The 20,385-nt window shown below is 40.9% G+C and overlaps 2 protein-coding genes across 2 annotated transcripts; both read left to right on the forward strand.

Moving 5' to 3' along the window:
* The first annotated feature begins 4,428 nt into the window (after positions 1-4,428).
* Positions 4,429-7,212, forward strand: CALHM4 (calcium homeostasis modulator family member 4). The gene is made up of 2 exons (XM_064706895.1): positions 4,429-5,148; positions 5,893-7,212. The coding sequence occupies exons 1-2, from the start codon at positions 4,591-4,593 to the stop codon at positions 6,295-6,297; spliced, it is 963 nt and encodes a 320-aa protein (XP_064562965.1). The 5' UTR covers positions 4,429-4,590; the 3' UTR covers positions 6,298-7,212.
* Positions 7,213-10,039: 2,827 nt separating this feature from the next.
* On the forward strand, positions 10,040-18,731 carry RWDD1 (RWD domain containing 1). The gene is made up of 7 exons (XM_064707929.1): positions 10,040-10,215; positions 11,892-11,957; positions 13,174-13,304; positions 14,239-14,382; positions 15,371-15,503; positions 16,606-16,668; positions 18,408-18,731. The coding sequence occupies exons 1-7, from the start codon at positions 10,143-10,145 to the stop codon at positions 18,518-18,520; spliced, it is 723 nt and encodes a 240-aa protein (XP_064563999.1). The 5' UTR covers positions 10,040-10,142; the 3' UTR covers positions 18,521-18,731.
* Positions 18,732-20,385: the final 1,654 nt, after the last annotated feature.

A 20,385-nucleotide genomic window follows, 5' to 3' on the forward strand; every position in this document is an offset into this window, starting at 1 on the left:
ATATATATGGATTAATTACTTCAGCCTGCATTATTAATACCATAATCATGAGGAACCTTGTGCACCAGGCAGTGCATTGGCAAGAACACATCAACATCCTTTGAAAAATACAGACATGCCCATGTGCACACAAATTTACACATATATTGCTGTGTATTGAGTAGAATGTACTATATTTCAAAAGCTTTGCACATCATTAAGAAAACAAAGCTGAAATTGTGTATCCAAATAAACTGGATTCCATGGCTCCAGTGAGGGAAACAAGTCCTTGGTGGACTGTCTTGCAGCCCTGTGAAAAGTAGAGGTAGGCACACATCTGGCACCTGTTTTAATCCTGAACATATACTTCTTAGAAGTAATCCAAGGCAATTGGAATAGTGAGAAAGTGAGAATCACCCTCCACCTCCCTTTCTGTCCTGTTTTTCAGGTGAGAAGTTTAGCCTTCAGCCCCAATTTGAGTCTTCACAGGGCTTGAGCATTAGACTACATCAGTTCTCTCAATTCTCATCAAACTAAAAAACAAAAACCAAATACAAAATATATCCCAAAGCTCACATAAAAGCATGCACCAGCACTCTGTCTCTTGCAATGGACTGCCTATTATGGGAAAACTGACACCTGCAGAGGCAACTACATGATAAGTGCAACACAGAAGTAAATCATAAATTAGATATTGCCTAAATAGAAAGCCCCCCCCAAAAAAATACAGTGAAAAAATTCTTTAAACCAAAACAAGAATGCAATAACCACAAAAGGTGAGTGTCCAAATTAGTAAAATACAGAGTTAAGCTTTGGTTTACTCTCAGATTTTCAGGTGGATAGACCTTGTATTAAATTTTCTCTGACAGAAAATAAAATCCCAAGAAGGTAGGTGTTGAGGATTTGAAGCTATGCGAAAAAAAGAACTTGAACAAAGGTTTCTCATATCACACATGAGTGCTTTTACTAGGAGTCCAGTGTGGCTGCTGCTCTCGCCACATTTCCAAGTAAAGCAATGCCATTGCTGCCACTTTGCTGTAGTGCCCTGCCTGAGAAGCACTCTCAGTTTGACCTGCAGAAACTTCCTCGGTTAGGCCATGTATCTCAAGAGGGTGTTTTGAGATTTGAGCGCCTCCTTTCTGCTCTCTGCAGGAACCTAAAATCTCATAAATTTGCCTATAAAACACAGCTGAATTCTGAAGTGAAATTTGTAAGCTTTAAAAAAAATCATTAACATATTTCTATCCTTCCCTTAACATAAAACTTATTATTTTTTTCATCAGTGCTTGTCCTAGTTATGGGGACAGGAACTTCTCCAAAGGTCAAAGAGACCATGAAAATTACTTGTCAGCCTGCATCCAGACTGTGACCTGGCAGCTCACAGGACATGGGCAGTGCTCCCTTCTACTCCCACAGGAAACCTGTCATGCAGGTGCTTTTATACCATGCTTTCTAACGTGCACAGATGGGCTTGACATCCATGCAAAATAAAACTCAAAATGCAGCCAGAGGAGCTAAAGAACATTGGCCTTTTGACTGCTAATTCAGTGGTGTGGTGAGAACACATCTGCAAGACCAGAGAGACCAGGATTCTGTCTCCTCCAAAATTCAGATGGAAAATAGAAGATCACTTCCCTCTTCCTCCTTAATTTTGCCTGGCCATTAGATAACAAAATCCTGGTCTTTTTTATTGATCCAATAAATATCAAAATCCTCCCTGTGGCGAAACTAAGCACAACTGGTAGAACTATGGCAGGAAAGTTGGAGAACACAGCTTCTTTGCAGCACAGTCACATCCCCTCACTATTAATAACTGAGCTTTTGAAAGAAAGAGATGAGTGAGTGAGTTTTTACTAGGTCAGGTGGAGAAGGGAGCCGAAACCAATCTCTCTATTCTGCCATAGTTGCTTTATTTCAATAAAAAGGAGAATAAAAATAGTTTGCTGTGTATGGGAAGGTGAAATCTGTATTACAAAAACCATGTATTAAAAGAAATGACAAATGATTTTCACTCCTTAAAAAAAAATCCTTTTCACTCCTTAAAAAAAATCTCTCCTTCTCATAAGTGAGATTACTGGCAGTGAGTTCAAGCTGACAGAGCCCTCCAATATGAAAAGCAAAACTATGACTAAGGTTTGTTCATGGATCCTATTTGCCTGAGATGTCAGCTATAAGCATCTTTTTGCCTCACAGGCCAGCCAGCTGTCACCTCAGGTAGTGGTATTTTGGATTGCATCCAGTCCTAACTCTTCCTTGGAATTGGACAAAGAGCCTAAATGTCTACCTCAGGACCCTGGGTTCCTCTGCAAAGGCAAGTACTTAAAGGTTTGATGTGCCACCCAAGCTCTTAATTGGATCCAACCCTGTAATTTGTTCCATAATAGGATGACCCAGCAGGATCATTTACAGCAGGCAATGAAAGCAGATGCCAAGGAATGAAAATGCAGAAGTACAAAGTTGTTGTATTGATTGTATAAATTGCCTCATTCAACAGCCTTAGGCTGACTATTAATATTTCAGTGTTGGATACCACTTCAGTTTCACATCTAACGTGTTTCTTGAGTAAACAAGTGATGCTTGGGGAAGATTTCCTCCCTCATAAACAAAATAACACACAAGTTCCAAAAGAAATCTCCGAAGGAATCAGAGATTTTAAAATTAACTGAGGCATAACAGAAAACTTTTAAAATAATTTTGTGATAGCTTTTTAGGTTTATTTCACAGATTTTTTTTCCCAAATATAACGTCACCAGTAAAAAAAAAAAAGTTACTGAAAATCCTGTGATACTGAAAGAAAATGAAGGTTTAAAATGGCAATATTCAGAGAGCTCTGGGATTTCATTGTGCTATTACTGTGTCCAAACAACTAAGAATGCAACAAGTTCCAGAAAAGCTGTGGTATAGTGCTGCTGGATGTTTCAGCATGTTTCTGTACTGCTTTTAATTTTGTGTAACAGCATCACATTGTTTGAGAAGCAGTTACCAGCAAGGACCTCCTTCCCAGATGGTGACTGGGGACGAGACAAGCAGGTGCCCACCCTAACAGTGCACTGGAGGAACAGGGTCCTGCCTAGTGAACAGGCAAGGCATGTGTAACATGCCATCCCTGTGTGCAACAGCTGAGAGAGCGTCTCTGCCATCCAAGCAGACACCATGGGTGCTAAAACTGCTGTTTGAGATCAAATTTATTATTAGCAACCCTCTCTGCAAGGGGAGAGAAGAGGCTGTGCAGACACTATTATACCACACAACCAAGTCCCCCCATGCTGGAGATAGACATCTGTAATGGGAAGGCAAATTTCCCCATAAACTTTCTGGCTAATTTTACCTTTTTTGTTTTCTTGATAAGAATGTTTATATGGCAGACAGTCAGACTTTTCAGTACTGAAACACAAGTATTTGCACATTCAGATCAGACTAGGTTATGCAATGCATAGAACTACTGGATAGTGTGACCATAGAAAAAGTGTGATCCACAGAAAATCATCAAAAGTGAAATATTTTCAATTTTTCAGACCCCTGCTTAAGGCTTGATTTGTGAGAGATGCTCAGAGCCCAGGTCATCTATCCCAATATCCAGAAACCAGCTGTGGAAATGCTTAATTGAAAAATTTTTATCTGTGTCCATGGAATAGGACTGACTATACTTGCAGGAAATCTTAGAACAAGCACACTATATAAATACCAGCTGGCTTGACATTTTGTGAATAGCAGATTATATACATATATATATATATATTTATTTATATATATATATAATTTAAAAAACAAAACCAAAAAACAAACAACAACCCTCCCCCCCCCCCAAAAAAAAACCCGCCAAACCAAAATAAACAAAAAACTCCAACCGATTTTCCAAAGGAAGCATTCAGCACTGTCACGAAAAGAGACACACCCCACCTAGAGGTGAAACTCTAAAATCCTCATGATCCAGCATCTAGCTACTTCTCAGACTCTAGTGTTTCGACAATGAATTGCTCCAGAACTGAAATCAAATGCAAATAGGACTGGGATTCCAAACATTGTGCAACTTATGGAATATTTTATAAATTTATTTTTAAGTGGAAGCATTCTCTCTCTTTTTTTTTTAATCTGTCCATTTGCCAAGGATTTGTTTGGATGATCTTTTATGAAGAATAGCTGGAAGACTCCTTTTTTTTTTTTCCTAGTTTTATGCCACGTTTCTTCCAATTACTCTTGATTAGAAAACAATTAGCTTAGCAATTAACCCTGACAGGTTAGCCATCAGTTTGATAGCACTGCATGTCATCCAAAAGGTAGGGGGAATTTATTGTTAATTTCAGAAAATTAGCAATGGGCTGGCAGAGCTCACAACAGCTTGAAAGCTCAATTTTCCAGAACAGCTGAAATAAATTACTGAATCAATTAAAACACATCAGTGAATGTCTGCAAGCATACTTAAACCCAGCTTACAGGCCACTGAAAATCAGTGGGAGGAGAAAGATTAGTAGGGGGTTTTTGGGTGTTGCTTGGTGGCATTCATTTCAAGCTGTTGGCGTTTATTCTGCTCTGCCATTGACTCTAGTTAAATATAACTAAAAGCTAGTATTGACTTATATAAAAAAAATCTGGTAAAGAATAGGATCTAAAATGACTTTCCTTCCAAAGTGGTTAACTTTTCTAAAAGGCAAAGAGGTTGTTATTGCTAATGCAATAATTGCAATATTGACAATTGGCGGGCAGCAACTTTTCTCTTTTTTCACATTCAGCTGTCCCTGTCATGTTGGACAGAACCTTATCTATGGGCTGGCTTTCCTAGGAGTGCCTGCACTGATCCTTCTGGTTGTTGGCTATGCCCTGAACAACCAGACTTGGAGGCTTGTTATGGGTAAAGGTTCTCATTTTGAGAGGGAGATGTCATCAAACTGGTTGCTGAAATGCAAGCTGCTCTGCTTTGTCCTGTGCAGCATCACAGGGAGGGCACTGGTTGCTCCAGTCACATGGCTTGCAGTCACCCTGATAAATGGCTCCTATTATATCTGTGCTGTGAGCGAGTACGTCCCTGTGCATTACTATGGAGCTGCTCCCAATGTCACCGCTGAGGAGCGCAGCAGGATATTGGCCACGTTTCCCTGTGGGCAGCTGGTTCCTCCAGAGCTGGCCCGGGCCAGAGATGAAGTGATTCTCCTCCTCCGATACCAGTCACAAGTGAGTAACTCCTGTTGCCTGTAAACTTGATGGCAAGAGATTAAGCTAATTCAGCAGGTATAAAACAAGATCAGTGTCCTCCGCCTTGAGTGCTAAATCTCCATGTCTTTTGAAACATGTTCTTTTCTTTTAAGCGGAACTGAACTTTATAAATTACTATATCTGCTTGTCCCATTTGTTACCTGCTGCCTGAGGACACAATCTTCCTTGTGTAGTATCCTGAAAAACAATACCAAGTACAACAAATGGAAGTTCAGGAGCCAGGGAGGGTATGAAGTTTCTTCATTAAAGCAGAAGAAATGCGACTAAGAGGCTCAGGCTGTGAAAGTTTTGTGTGAACCCATGTAAGATCTTGGGGTTTAGATCAGACTCAATTCTAAAAGTTTGCATACTGGGTAAATAATAGGAGAAGCATTAGTTGTCACTTCAGAGAAAACTGGTTTTAAACAGGCTATACGCTAATATAGTCTTGGCCTATCTTATAACAATAATAGCTGAGAAAACAATATTCTTAAATCTGCACAACAGAACTTTCTTGAACTTGAAAGGAACAAGTAATTTTACTGCATAGCTGTCTCCAGTAGGCATGGACTGGGTTTGGTGGTAACAGATGCTTTCCAGGCTTGTTAATGGTATTATTTAGGAAAAGCAAGTAAAGTTAATCTTATGGATTTTCTGGTGCTCAAAAGTTACCACTGTATTTTCAGGTCTAACAGGTATTTTCTTTTTTATTCTTTTGGTAAGGTGGCTGGCTGGCTTTTGATTGCTGTGGTGGTCATCACTGTGTTCCTTTCTTACTGCCTGGCAAGCTGTTTCTCCCCGCTCAGCTTCCTGCACTTCAGATACTGGAACAGCTATGTCCACAATGAGCAGGAGCTCTTTGATGAGGCGACAGAGCAGCACTCCAGGCTCTATGCCATGCAGAATGTAAGGAAGTTCTTTGGCTTTGTCCCAGGAAGTGAGAATGTAAAGGAAATTCGTATCCCATCTCTCAGGGAGTGGCAGGCCATTTCTGGACTGGCCTTTCTGAAGCGAGTGGATAAGGAGCACTATGATTACAGCCTCCTCCATGACTGGGCACTCAAGGAGCGTGCAAGTGGAAAGTATCTGAGGATTGATGAGGACCCTGGGATCATAACACAGCTCTGAAGATCCAAGACCCCACAACACTTTGCAGAAAAGCAGGAACCTGTCGAGCTCTGTATCAGACCTGAGCTGCACTGGAACTTTCCAATACAGTATTACATTGACGTATAAATTATGTGAGCATCTTGTTAATGTAGTCCTTCAGCACCTGCTTGCAGATGCTTTTATTAATGGCATGTTGACTCCTGTGGGATGTGGTGATCTATGCCTAGATTAGGGTGGGCTATTTCAAGCTTCAGCTCTCTGCTTTCTAATAGTTGTGCTGAAAGGATAAGTGTGTACTGAGAAAGTTATTTACAAATGCTTTGAAATCTTTCTTTCCGTTAAAAGGATCTTTAAGAGGTAGACCTTGACTGGATCCTATGAATTGGTCCATTCTGTATGGAGCAAGGGCAGCTACCCAGCTTTTCCTTAGTGATACCTAGCAGAAATTACTTACTTCTCCTCCTCTATTTTTTTTTTTTTGTGTTATAAAAGTAATCTACACTGAGCTGACTACTAGTTAAGTCTGGGGCTACAGTAGCATGCAGGAAACGTGGGGAAATTTTATCATCAAAGGCTGAGTTTAGATACAATGATGAGAGAACTTTAAATTCTGATAAGGAGAGAAAATCCCCACTAAGGCACATGGTGGAGGTGTGTAACACATAGCAGCTGTATGAACAAACATTTGACATATGGCAAACTGAGCTGAAATGTATTCTGGCTGAAAGCAATATCAAGGTCAGTCTCCTATTCGGAAATACTTTAAAATCTCCAAGGTGTTTGTGTGCTTGGCTACTGTACAAATAGCAAATGAGGATGGGAAAAATCTCAGTCTATACAGTAGGGTTTGCTGTGCCTCTGTAAACTTGTAATTTAAACATATACTAGGCCCATGAAAATGACTGTGATTAAAAACTACTGAATTTTGTGAAAGAAGGCTTAATGATGTTTTTGTGTGAAGTCAGTTTGGTATGATGTGATATTACTCATCTCCTCTCTAACCTCCTGTGCAGATGTTTCTAACTCGAAGTGGGAGGGAAATGCATGCCATAGTTTTTTTAATGCTTCCTGCATTGCCTTGCCATGTACACATAAATATGTGGGCTCCAAAGCCTTATGCTACACTATAGGATGCTATCTGCTACTAATAAATGACCCCAGGGGCTTTAAGTGGAAAAATCAAATTATTTAGTACATTTTATTAGCAAATGCAGGAGTCAGAACTGCTCTGTCCCTCTTCTCCTCATTTGGATAGGTGGAAGAGAATATAAGGAAAGGATCATGGGTTGAGATAAGGACAAAGAGAGAACACTCAGCAATTACTGTCAAGGGCAAAACAGACTTCAGTTGGAGAAATTAGTCTATTTTATTACCAATGAAATCAGAGTGGGATAATGAGAACTAAATCTTCAAGTACCTTTCCCCACCACCTTCCTTCTTCTGGGCTCAATTCCACTTGCAATTTTTCTACTTCCTCCCCTCCAGTGGTGCAGGGGGTGTGAGTGAATGGGGTTGCAGTCAGTTTATCACATATCACCTCTGCTGCTCCTTCCTCCTTGGAGGGAGAGCACCTCACACTCTCCCCCTGCTCCAGCATGGGTATTTCCTCCCAGGGCCAGTCTTCCACTGACTTCTCCAGTGTGGGTCCTTTACAGAAGCTGCAGTTCCTCGTTAATTGCTCCAGTGTGGGTCCCTTCCACCAGGTGCAGCCCTTCAGGAACCACCTGCTCCAGGTGGGCTCCCTGCAGGGCCACAAATCCTGCCAGCAAACCTGTTGCAGTGGGAGCCCCTCTCTCCACAGGTCTTGCCAAGAATCTGCTCCAGCACAGGCCCCTGGTGGGGTCAGAGCCTCCTGCAGGCACCCACCTGCTCTGGTGTGGGCTCCTCCAGGGGCTGCAGGTGGATCTGTTTCACCAAGGCCCTCCCTGACCTGCAGGGGCAACGCTGCCTCCCCATGGTCTGCTCCAGAGCCTGCAGCACCTGCTTCACTCCTTCCTCACTGAGCTGTTCTGCTCACTCCTCTCTCTGGCTGCAATTTCTGTTGCTCAGGGTCATTTTCCTCATTTCTTAAACCTGTTATCCCAGAGGAGCTGCCACCATTGCTGATGGTGCCCGGCCTTGGTGAGCAGCAGGTCTTGGAGCCAGCTGGCATTGGCTCTGCAGGACACAGGGGAAGCTTCTGGCAGCTTCTCACAGAAGCACCCTTGTAGTGCCCCTGCTACCAAAATCTGGCCATGCAAACCTAATAAAAGGTAATGGGGCTGCATTGTTTATGTGAGCTCCTCAGGAAACAAAGTACCTCTAGTAGTAAACACAACTTCTGGTTTAATTTTAAAAATATTTCTGTTTTTTTAAATTTAAGATGGAACACTGTAATCTGGAATACATGCAACTGATTTGTGTATGCAAAGGTTTTGATAGAAAACCTCTATGCTGATGTCTGGATCCGAATGACAAAAACCTGCGGTCTTTAATCCATGTGAATTCTTTCCACTTCTATTATTTTATAGCACTACTATAAAATGCTGCAATATTTGCAGTTAAGAGTAACCTGTAAAATTATTTTTATATATTGCTCACCTGATTTTCAAATTAGGCTTCACGCTTTCTGATTTTGTCCTATTTGCCCTGTATTTTTCATAACAGTATGTAATTTAAAATACTGAGTGGAAACACTACCTGTCACTGTGAAGTCAGCCTGTCAATATACTCATAGACTATCACCTTGTTAGCATATATTAATCCATAGTACTACAGCTGTAGTATTTTATGTTTTGGGATATTTCCCTTTATTCCTCTCCTCTTTGAAACATGTCATGGATTGGTAGTGAAGGCACAGCTTTTAAATGAATTCATGATTACAGACAATTCTATGGGTTGGTACAGTTGAACAGTCAAACTGTGCCTACTAAAAGGAGTTATCTTGCTCAAGAACCCACTTAGAATTGTAGTTTGCTCACTTGAAAATTATTCCCTTTAAGTCCATGGTAAAACTTTTCTGGAAACCCTGGGCTTATAAAATGTGTCTGTTGGAAAATTGCCAGCCGTGGGGCCAGGAACGGGATGCACCTTACATCTACTCTGTGTACCACGTACCCATCAGGGTCTGCTGTTGTTTTACCCTCGTCAGTCTTAAATCCGTCCTAGCAGGTAACCCCAAAGCAGGGCAGCTCCCAGTATCGTTAGCCTTGGTGACTCCTGCTCCGCACACACATCATGGCAATGCCGCCGATGCGATGGGACTCCTGAAATCTCGGTGAACGCTTCCTGGGAAGTTTGCAGGCGCTGCTTAACTTCAAGGTGCAAATCACCAGCTGCATCTAATAAACTTCCAATTTCTGGCAGAAATGGCATTCAGCTGCCTTCACAGCACCCTTTCGCACTACCTAGAGCATCCCCTTCAGTTTGCTGATCCCTATAAATTTTCAAGGCAAGAACGTCCAAGAGTGAACCGTACCATCACTAGCCTGTGCAACACAGGGACTGCTCTGCCAAGGCCGCCGCTGCCGGGAGGGGCGGGGAAGCAGCGCGGGCTGGGATCCAGCAGGATCTCTCCCGCACGCCAGGTACGCTCCGTCCTGGCCGGAGCAGAACGCTGGAGCTGACCGAGCACCGCGGCTGGAGCTGAGGGCACCGCGGCTGTACGGGCACCGGGGACCAGCCGGGCCGGAGCCCCGTGCGCGGCCTCCCTCCCTCCGTCGGTGCAGCCCAGCCCAGCCCAGCCCAGAGGCGGCATTCCCGCCTACCGCGAGCGCGAGGCATGCTAGGAAGGGCCGGGACGGGGCCGGGACAACGCAGGCGCGGGAGGGGGAGGCGGCGGCGTCGCGGTGCGGGCGGCCCATGGCCGTGGGCGGCGGGCCACGATGACCGACTACAGCGAGGAGCAGCGCAACGAGCTGGAGGCGCTGGAGTCCATCTACCCGGACTCGTTCACGGGTGCGGGGCCGCACCGGGGCCGCGCCGGCAGCCGGCGAGCGGGGGAGGAGCGGGAGGCCGCGGCGGGGCTGCCGCGCGTCCGGCGGGGGTTCCGAGCGGCGCGGCTCGGCTCGGCTCGGGTGGGCGCTCGGGATGTTGGCTCGCTTTCCCCGACCGGGAAGAGCAAAGCGCTCGATGGCCCCTGTGGCCCGGGCCGTGGGCGCTGCCCCTGCCGCGTTCAGCGCCCTGGCACAGCAGCCAGCCCGGCGTGGGCAAGCCGGTCCCCTGCGCTGCAAGGATGCTCTTCGGAGAAGCCTTTCATAAGATGCAGCCCTGGGAATTGGTTTGTGTGCCGAGCGGCTTTGCTATCCGCTAGCAAGCTTGTTGCGGTCGTGAGGCATGGGATGTTTTGGGGTGCTTAAAGGTGCTGTTTCCTCCGTAAATTTATTGCCAGTACCTGCCTTACCTCGTTGCAGGTGAAAAAAAAGGGCAAGCTTTAATTCCCTGGTGCAGCACGTTATACTGCTGGAACTTTCATGTTGTGGATACATTGGTTCATCAGTTTTTCAGGATTTTCAATTTACCATCAAGCAATCAGGAGTATCGAAATGCTGCCTAATTCAACATGATTTTTGGCATTCTGTATCCAAAGAATATTAACAGTGGAAAAATCTGGGAATTTTCTGTTTCCTTCCTGCACTCTGCCTAGAGTTCCACAGCATCTTAGTTGGCAGTAACTTCATCACACAAACGTTTGCCTAGTACAATTGCTTATTGCTTCAATCTGAAAATCTATTCAGGTCTTCGGTTTTATTTTAAAGATTATGTAAAGTTATATAAATTGATCTCTGATAGTTGTGGATGCTGGATATCTGATACTGATATGGAAGTCATATTCTTTTATACAGCCTTTACTCTGATGCTTACTCAGAGTTATTGTTCACTCATGCTTTTATGCCCAAGAGAGGAGAGGGAATAAAGATCATAGTAGTACATTAGCAATTAGGCAAAAACTCGGTTGATACTTTGAAAGCATGTACACTAATTTGGGCATAGCTTGTAACAGAGATGCAGAGCACCTCTGACATGAGTATGTGGTCTGCAATCCACAATTGTGCAATGAGGTTTTTAGCCTGGGAGAAATGCAGGTCACAGCTCTTACTATGTTGTGTTGTCTGTCTTCTAGCTGCCTGATTCACACACTTTCATTCTAGTACATTGCTTGGTCAGTAGCATTTCTTGCATTAGGCTGTTTTAAATATAGGTGCAGACATACTGTAAAAATAGTCCACGGTCAAGAGTGCACTGGATGCTCATCAGGCACATTTAGTGCAGTAAAGCAAATCAGCTTTGGTAGCTTTCTGCATGCAGTCAGTGCACTACCAGAAGTTGTTTGATTTGATTTGATTTGCACTTTTTGGAACAGTGAAACCTCCAGAAAGGAAAGTTTTCCAAAAATGAAACCCTTTGGTATTGTTTGATGATGTATGGTCTCATTCAGAGAGACTCCAAGGCATCACATTGTATGAAAATAGCTGTTAATTGAAAAGTATTACCTTAATAAGTTTAAAAGTTCCTTAACACTGTATCAAGACCGTACTTTCTTTATAAGTCTTTTAAGAAGTTCCGTTTCACTGATGTGAAGGCATAATTGATTTAAGGACTCTCCCTGACTCTTGCTTTTTTCCTTTGAACAGTACTGTCAGAAAAGCCAACAACTTTCACAATCACTGTGACATCTGAAGCTGGAGAAAATGATGAAAGTAAGTTGATCATGTCTTACTCAGAAACTTCTCCTGTACATGTTTGAATCTAATTCTATCACCAACAGCTGTGTATACCTCCACTTAGATCCTTGTAGGGGCCTGGTACAGCAAACATTCCCTCACAAATATAGTTCAGGGATTTGGGTGATCCTTGTTCAGTTTGCAGAAATGTTATGCTGTCACTGTAGGACTGCTTTCTGCTGAATCTCAAAGGCTTTGTAGTGTAACTTCAAAAAGCATGGGTTGTCACCATCCTTCCAGTGGCTTACAGACATGTAGTGAGGGGATTTGTTTTCTGGCAACTGTGTGTGTGCCAGCTACGTGGGAGAGTTGAGTCTGTGTGCTGTGAATGTGCAGCCCTTAAGGAGCAGTTCCAGAGCAGAAGGCTGTGGGTCCCAAGTCCCTGTGTATTTTGAGTACCAACAATTGCGTGGGCATATTGTAAGCAAGCCTTACTCCAAGCAAGTTTGAAAGCTGCTATTCTGGATACTAAAAGAGAAGGAATAAACTGATGCTGCCTTACTTAGTTTGAAAGGAATAAGCCCTGCTTAGAGTCTGTGTTGCACAGACTGCTGTGCTGCCGAGAACTGTGAGTCTGGAACTAAGGGAAAGCTTCTCCTTGGTGTTCTGGGAGGATGTGTAAAAGGAACTTGATTCTCTTTTGCCTTGTTTCCATGTTAGCCTGACTCTGAGCAGCTTCAGATTGAATGCATTTTTCTTAGGCAGTTCTCTACTTAATAACTTCCACTGGACATAGTGTGTTTGTCCACAGTGTGGAACCCTGGAACCCAACACAGAGGTTGGTACTTCACCCAGGTACACAGAACCTGAGGTGTTAATATGCTGAGATTTTCTCTAGTTCTGTTATTACGACTCTTGCTGTTTTCCAGCTTCAGGTAGATTCTGAGGGAGATTACTGCTGTAGTACCTGCCATACCACAGAAGGTTTTTCAGTCTTCCTAAAGACCTTTCAGACATGAGTAGGTTTTAATAGTTGGTGCAAGTGTCAACTTTATCATCTTAATTTCTTTGAACTCTTGGGTTATGTTTAGATCTGTTCGCATTGTTTTAACATCTGTGTAAGAAGACTGTTCCTTAGAGGCAAGAATATTTTATATTCTATAATCTTTAGGCTGTTGATGCAGTAGGAAAACATACCATTAAAGTTATACAGAGTTATCACCATAAGAATATGTGTTTCTTTATCTTGTAGCTGTCCAAACTACCCTTAAATTTACCTATAGAGAAAAATACCCTGATGAAACTCCACTATATGAAATTGTCTCACAGGAGAATCTTGATGATAATGATGTCATGGACATAATAAAACTGCTAGAGCAGCAGGTAAGAAAGATGGAATATCTTGCTACAGCTTGATACCACTTCACACATGGGCTAGATTTTCTCTCTCAAATCACTTGTTTTCAGAGGTATCTGCTACTGATCTGAAACCTGTTCCATACTATAAAGACTTACTTTGTGGTTTGAGTTTGGTGAATGACATCATTGAGGTAAGATATAGGGCTAATTCAGTGTGTGCAATAATGTAGAATAATGAAATGGAACTGCACTAGGGCTTCCCCTCTTTTCCACTCCCAGCTTAAGGTGAATTTGTTTAACTCTCTGTGTGTGTATATATATATAAAATTAATGAAAATAAGCCATCTCAGTTTCATTTGGAAATATTAAAAAATGCCACATTGATTCTTGATTCTTTTTGATAACATAACTGTTCGGAGGGTGGATCTCACCAACCTTTAGGGTCAGTGAGAGTGCATTGTGAAGGAAAAAAGGAATCACTTCTTTGGTTTCGGGAATTTCTGACAAGTCCTCACTGCCTTAAAATTGCCATAATATGTTATATGGCATAATATGAAGTGTCTCACTTAAAAGAAGCATGTAATGGAATTAAGGAGTAAACTGTTCCAAGAGAAGAAAGGTTCTGAGTGACTTGTCTCTTGTGATTTATGATATTCAAATTTTAGAGTTGTGTTTCTACTGTAGGTTTTGGTTTATTAATGAAAAGGCCTTTCAGAAGATATGTATAATGTTTAATAACCCAATCACAGACATTTCGTCTGTGTGTTTTGCTGCACATCCATTTGGGGATAACTGACTGGATTAACTGGCTGGTTGAATTTGGATTTTACAGCAAGCTTTTGAGACTGGTGCAGAATGTGTCAACTGCTCCCTCTGCATTTGCACAACATTCTGCTTTCTATGAACATATTTATGCATTCAGGTTCATCTGTTTGAAGTTTTCTTCTTTGTGTTGTAGGCAGAAGAAAATTTAGGAATGGTAATGATCTTCACTCTAGTCTCAGCAGTACAGGAGAAATTAAATGAAATAGTGGATCAAATAAAAACACGAAGAGAAGAAGAGAAGAAACAGAAAGAAAGAGAAGCAGAGGAAGAAGAGAAGGTATGTAAAATAATGTCTTCAATGAAAAAGACTTCCAGCTTCTTTAAAATGCATTGGTTTGATGCCAGAGCAGTTCTCAGTTGCAGTGGGAAAGGAACAGCTATTCTAAAGATTATTTAATTGAAACGTAGACTGTTTAATGAACTTAAGTAATCTTTTTTCCCCCTTTTCCTTAAGCAGTCTTTTTAGAGTCTAACTGCATGTTCACAATCCCTTCTAGCATTACTTCCTAAGGGATTTTTCCCAAATGAAATTAGATTTGCCGTAGACAGTTTTTTTGCTGGAAGAAGGGGAAGCAAGAGGGAATGGGGAGCAAAAAAGACTAGAATATGTCATGCTGCACATGGGCTCTGTGATTTGAGGAAGGCTGTCTGCCTTGGTAGACTGAGTGGATAGGGTGGAAGCAGTGGGACGAATCTTCAGTGCTGATTTGCCCTCCTGTAGAATCGTTTCACCATTTGTGGATTGTGCTGTGATAAATCCAACTGATGAGTCTTCACTCTCTTTCTGAGAAATAGCTGGAGAGTGATGGGACTTGGAAGGCTCTATATTTCTGAAAATTGGCAAAGAAATTTCTGGGAAAAAAGAATTTTTTTTTTCTGTTTCAGCAATATAAAATGATTAATGTATTTTAATAGGCAGTAATTGAGTGTAGATTGCACTTAAGGGTTGATAAGAAGTGCTGCCTACTTATAAATACACTGCATTAGTGGGGAGTTGTGAACTATTGCACTCTAGGTCCAAAAGAAGTATGCAGGGTTCTTCCATGAGAGTTTTCACCTCAGTATAGTTCTCTAAGGAGAGACTCCCATGACAAAACCCACAAGAATGTGTTCTTTATATACTCTCAGGATTAGGATTAATTTCTCAGAATACTTCTCAGCAAGCAGTGTTTCTGGAGTGTTGTAATTTAAATAATTAAGAGAATGCTTATCTTCACCTGTAGCTTTGCAAGTTGTGTTTGCAGCCTTGTTTTCTGTTCTTCCAGCAACGTTTTCATGGCACTCCTGTTACCATTGAGAATTTCCTTAATTGGAAAGCCAAGTTTGATGCCGAGCTTCTAGAAATAAAAAGGAAAAAGATGAAAGAAGAAGAACAAGCAGGCAAAAATAAGCTAAGTGGTATGTTTTAATACTGGTTGTGAAAATTCTGCAATGCTATCAGCCTATAATGACAAGTCTAAAAGTAATTTTTACACAGATGATAAAGATAAGTCTTGGCATCCTGCTCCATAGTCTGCATGGCTTAGCTTTGAACTAGTTCTCTGTGATGCTGGATCTACTTTTGACTTGATTAACTGAAAAAACATAACCAATGCGGTCATGCTGTATCACTGTTCTGTTTTCTCCTCACTTCTGGCTAGTTTTGATGAAATTTGACAGGTGGAAATTTTAATGGTATTAAGTTTCATAAAAAGCAGTACAGGACAGAGGACATGCTTGATTTCTCTCTGAAGGGTATGCATTTGGAAATCTGCAAGGATGAGATAACAGAAATCAGGCTTCTAGTTTTCCTGTTCTTTAAAGTATTGTTAGTATGTGGTGTCTGTTTTTCTCTATACAAATGTAGTTTGTGAAAGCTTCCCTTTAGAAAACCAAAACCAAGCTTATTCTTGGATGTCATTAGCGTGATTCCAGTATTACCATGGACACCAAGCAGTCTTGCTTGTGGAAGCTTGCATGAACAATGTAGATGGAAGACAGATGATTTATGTGGAAAGAGTCCTGAGCTTTTCTTCCTGTCCCTCCTAGTCAGAAAAACTTCACTCTTCTGTGATGTTGCCTTCACAGCTCTGTGTGTGTGTGTAGGAGCTGGTGATTTGTGTAGATCCAAGTTGCTTTTTGAATGGGAGAATTTATGAAAAAAAGGTGGAGGAGTCAGCTGATTTCCTTCCCAGTTCCCATAGAGGATTTCTTGTGGAGTGCAAGATGAAGACTAAAGGAATGGGGACTGAACACAGGCTGTGGAGTGTAAATTTTTCTGCCCCCATTATTAAACTCTTAATAACATTACAGTGACCCATTTCACTTGTTGGCATGGATGAATGAAAAAAAAAAAACAGAATGGGGAGCTTACAGAAATGAGCAGTTAAAAGCAGAAAAGGCTGCTAGAATTGGTTGATTTGAAAAGACTAAAATACACATGCTGACTAATTTTTGCCTTGGGTTGAGAGTTGCTTCAGAACTGTACTTGCTTATATATTGTTTTTTATTTTATTTCTAGGTAAACAGCTGTTTGAAATGGATCACAACCTGGACACCTCTGACATCCAGTTCTTGGAGGAAGGTAAATTCCTATTTGATTCCACTACTGAAAGTCAGTGGCTTTAAAAGGTCAAAATTCCTAAGCAAAATCTGTGTTGTATTTCTGACTTAACAACTTATATCAGAATCCCTGAGAAGTACTGCTTTGCAGAGTGAACAGAATTTTAACTTTTCCCAAAACCAAAACTGTTTCAAGATGATAAAGTGTGTTTATTTGCAGCCTTGTGCTTGAGGTGATCTTACTTACATTGCTTCTATTTAAATAATTGGACTGAGAGCAAAACAGAAAAAAAAAGCAAAAAAAAAAAAGCAAAGCAGCAACAAAACAAAGAAACCCCAACTCAGCCCTGATTTTTTTTTTTTTTTTCTAATAGCCAGCCTTGCCTGGCTTCAAGCATAGGTCTTGAACTTTTGTCATCTTTTCTCTGAACCTCAATACCAATAGTAAACATCTTGCAGGTCAAAACAAATGTTACTGGCTTCTGTGCAACCCAGTTCTTTCTCATGGTTTCTGCAGATGGGCCTCTTACCTTACCTAAAATACTGACCTGGTGCCAGATGAAAATTCTGTAAGCCTGGGCCAGAAAAATATTAAACTTGGAAAACCAGTTGGAGATAAAGCACATAAAAGCATACATACTCACAGTAACATAACTGTTTAATTTGCTGTACCATTTTTTAGTATCTTAGTTTAAAATACCCGAGTTTTGAAGTAAGACAGTTCTTTAATGCAGCTGCATTATCTACTGGTACCACAAAACACAGGCAGAAGAGGGTCAAGATTCTTCTCTGCAATTAACAATTTAAAACAAGTTGATGAATGTCAATGAGTATAAACTTGAAATGTTTGTTATGGGGAAGTTTAGTTTCTTTAGCAGGGAATAATTTAATCTTGTCTTCCTACAAAATACCTAAATTGAAGATGTTTTGTTGATGGCACATTTGGCTGCCTCAAGGGAGGAACAGACTTCTACCTGGGCTCTGTGCCCAGATGATTTGAGAATAATGTATTAATTTGTAATCCTGTTGCTACTGGTGATTAAAACTCCCATTCTTATTGCTGCTTGCATTCTGTCATAGATGCAACAGGTTACTAAGTTTTGTTTTAATATTACAGTAGCATGTCCTACTAATTTTCAGAGGATAATGGCATTATCTTGTATAGGTGCCTTCAAGCCCAGTGAAATAATAAAAACTTTATTTGGTGGCCAGAAGATGTCACTGTTGATGCATAAAAATAAAATAGCAGTCTTCGAGTTTTGTCCTTAGGTCAGCAGCATCTCTTTCAGAAGAAAATGTGAAAGTAGCTAAAGCTTCATCTTGCTTCTAAAATTTAAATCTGAAAGCAGATGCATACATGTCAGTATATGGTGTGTAAGGAATATTTTATGAACCCTGTGCATTTATCTCACTAGGATGGTAGTAATTATTCCAGCTGTGAGGTCCTGAGCTCCTGCTTTGGTTGTCCTGGGGAGAAAGAATCTTTGCTTCTGGCAAATGTAAATGTTAATTTCCTGCTCCCAATGAATTCTGAAGTTCTGTGTGACATTTCTCTTGACTGAGTTTTGATACAAAGAAAAAAAACTTCAGCTGTAGAAAGATAAACTGTGGCATTTACTTTTTTACATCTATTTGATGTATAAAAGCCAAGTAACTTAGCAGCTACCTACATTGAAGAACTAATACGAAAAAATCTTGTATGTTTGGTTGTTAATGTTTTCCTTGTTGCATGAAATTAAAGTATCTTTCTATTCCTTACAGCTGGAAACAATGTGGAGGTTGATGAATCTTTATTCCAAGAAATGGATGATTTAGAGTTGGAGGATGAAGAGGATGACCCTGACTACAACCCTGTTAATTTAGATAGTGATTAGACTTATTTGAACTGATTCTGTCATCAATATGGACATATGTAAGGAGAGAGGGCAGGCAGGAAAGCCACAGCATCTGTGGTTTTAGTAATGTGTATTGTTTTTCTTTTTTCCTAATTTTTTTTTCCAAAGAAAAAAACCAACATTTTAAATCCAGGAGAATGGTCTTCTGATGACTTTCACTATAAATAAATTTACTTTAATATTTGAAATGAAAAATTTGAGAAATATTGATCTGTCTGAAAACGCTTTTCTATTTTCTCTAATTTTTTTTCTCCCTACTTCTGTAATTGTCATTTGAAGAAATGTGGCAACATGCAAGATGGAAGGATGTTACAGCAAGCACTAAACACACCTGCATCTGAATGCTGAGCAGCTTTTCTGCTGTCTTCCACCTGGGGTAAACATGGGCAGCTTTGGTGAATAAAAGGGATCACATACTATGCAGTTATTTATTTTTTGTTCCTCCTGTGGAATTTTTTAATAATTCAAGTCAGTTCTGGTGCCCCAATTTATCAGCTGTAGATAGACAGCACTAGTCACCTTTGTTGTTATAGCCTTATTAAAGTCTAGTGGAAACAATTTCCCTACAATTAGAATGAATTTTTTTGCTATAGTCATGAATAATATTTTCGAAATGCTGAGTTCGGGTCAGTAGGGGAAAAAAAAAATCAGAATGTGAAGCCTCTTGAAGTTTGGTTGGTTTATTCAGAGATGGTTTGGGTTTTTTTGAATGTGTGCCTCAATTAATTTCTATGAAAAATCAAAACCCACCTTAGGAAAATGAGTTTGCTTTTGGCAGCAGACTGTATTGAAACACTATGAGTGGAGTGCACATTACAGCAGCAGGGTTTACAGAGTGCTCTACAGGTTTGAATGTAACTGGTGTAGTTTTAGAAGCATTGTGTTGGCAGCCTGTGAAGGTTAGCGCAGAATGCAGTAAAGCTACGCGTCAACTTGGGGATGTTGCCCATCCTTCAGCGTTGTTTCTGGAGCTAACAGCTGTTGGACTCCTCCCTTACCACCTCCAAAAAGCCCAAACTGCAAGAACTGCAGTGTTTAAACATGCTGTGTTTGAAACTGCAGTGCTAGAAGGATGATGGTGTCAAAAGACAGCTTTCCAAACAGAGAGACAGGCACCTCAATGATTAAACACTGTGTGCTGAATTTTAAACACTGTTAGTAGACTGCCTTAACTGTGCCAGCTTCAATCTTTGAAGAGGGCTGCACTAAAGTATCACATTGCTTAGAGGAATAATAAATTTATGAATTTTAGTGTTTGAAAATTCCATAGTCAAGATGAGAAGTTTATTATGGAATTAATTTAATGGTTATAAGATTCTCTGCTCATATCGCTCGAGAACATCTGTTTAGGATGACCTCCTTTAAACTTTTTTTTCCTTTTTTTCATTCAAGGTAAATGAATTTCTAGTAGATAGAAATAAATGTTCAAGTACCCTGTAAATACTTTTATAAATTAACCATGTGCCTTTGTTCCTACTGTCGTCCCTTTGATCTTTTTAATTTTGGCTACTAAGAACTCTAGATAAGCATCTAGGTCTCAATGATGTTTTATGTTTCAAAGCAATAAGCAAGATCTGTGCTCCAACAGAGTTACCAGATACATTAAAAAGTTGTGAGCTAATGTGATATTAAATCTTGTCTTTTCCAAAGAAACAGTTGGATTGAAAGCTTCATAGTTACTACATCCAGCTTCCTGGGTAATTGCTAGGATGCTTTAAAATGCTCTTCAGCACTGAACTTATTATTTCTGGTATGTCTCAACTCAGCTGCATAAAACCCCATTTAATTCCTAAGGCTGCTTTCCATTTCTAGCTATGTATGTTTAAAACGGCTCTTTTTTCATA

This window comes from Zonotrichia leucophrys, chromosome 3, assembly GCF_028769735.1.
Source record: "Zonotrichia leucophrys gambelii isolate GWCS_2022_RI chromosome 3, RI_Zleu_2.0, whole genome shotgun sequence".
Lineage (NCBI taxonomy): Eukaryota > Metazoa > Chordata > Aves > Passeriformes > Passerellidae > Zonotrichia > Zonotrichia leucophrys.

Bases quoted from the DNA above. Each gene is read 5' to 3' on its own strand.
- RWDD1 (XM_064707929.1), top strand. From the start codon at position 10,143: ATGACCGACTACAGCGAGGAGCAGCGCAACGAGCTGGAGGCGCTGGAG. The intron at 15,504-16,605 runs GTATGTTTTAAT...TTTTATTTCTAG, and splicing joins AGGCAAAAATAAGCTAAGTG to GTAAACAGCTGTTTGAAATG. The intron at 16,669-18,407 runs GTAAATTCCTAT...TATTCCTTACAG, and splicing joins CATCCAGTTCTTGGAGGAAG to CTGGAAACAATGTGGAGGTT.
- CALHM4 (XM_064706895.1), top strand. From the start codon at position 4,591: ATGACTTTCCTTCCAAAGTGGTTAACTTTTCTAAAAGGCAAAGAGGTT. The intron at 5,149-5,892 runs GTGAGTAACTCC...TCTTTTGGTAAG, and splicing joins TCCTCCGATACCAGTCACAA to GTGGCTGGCTGGCTTTTGAT.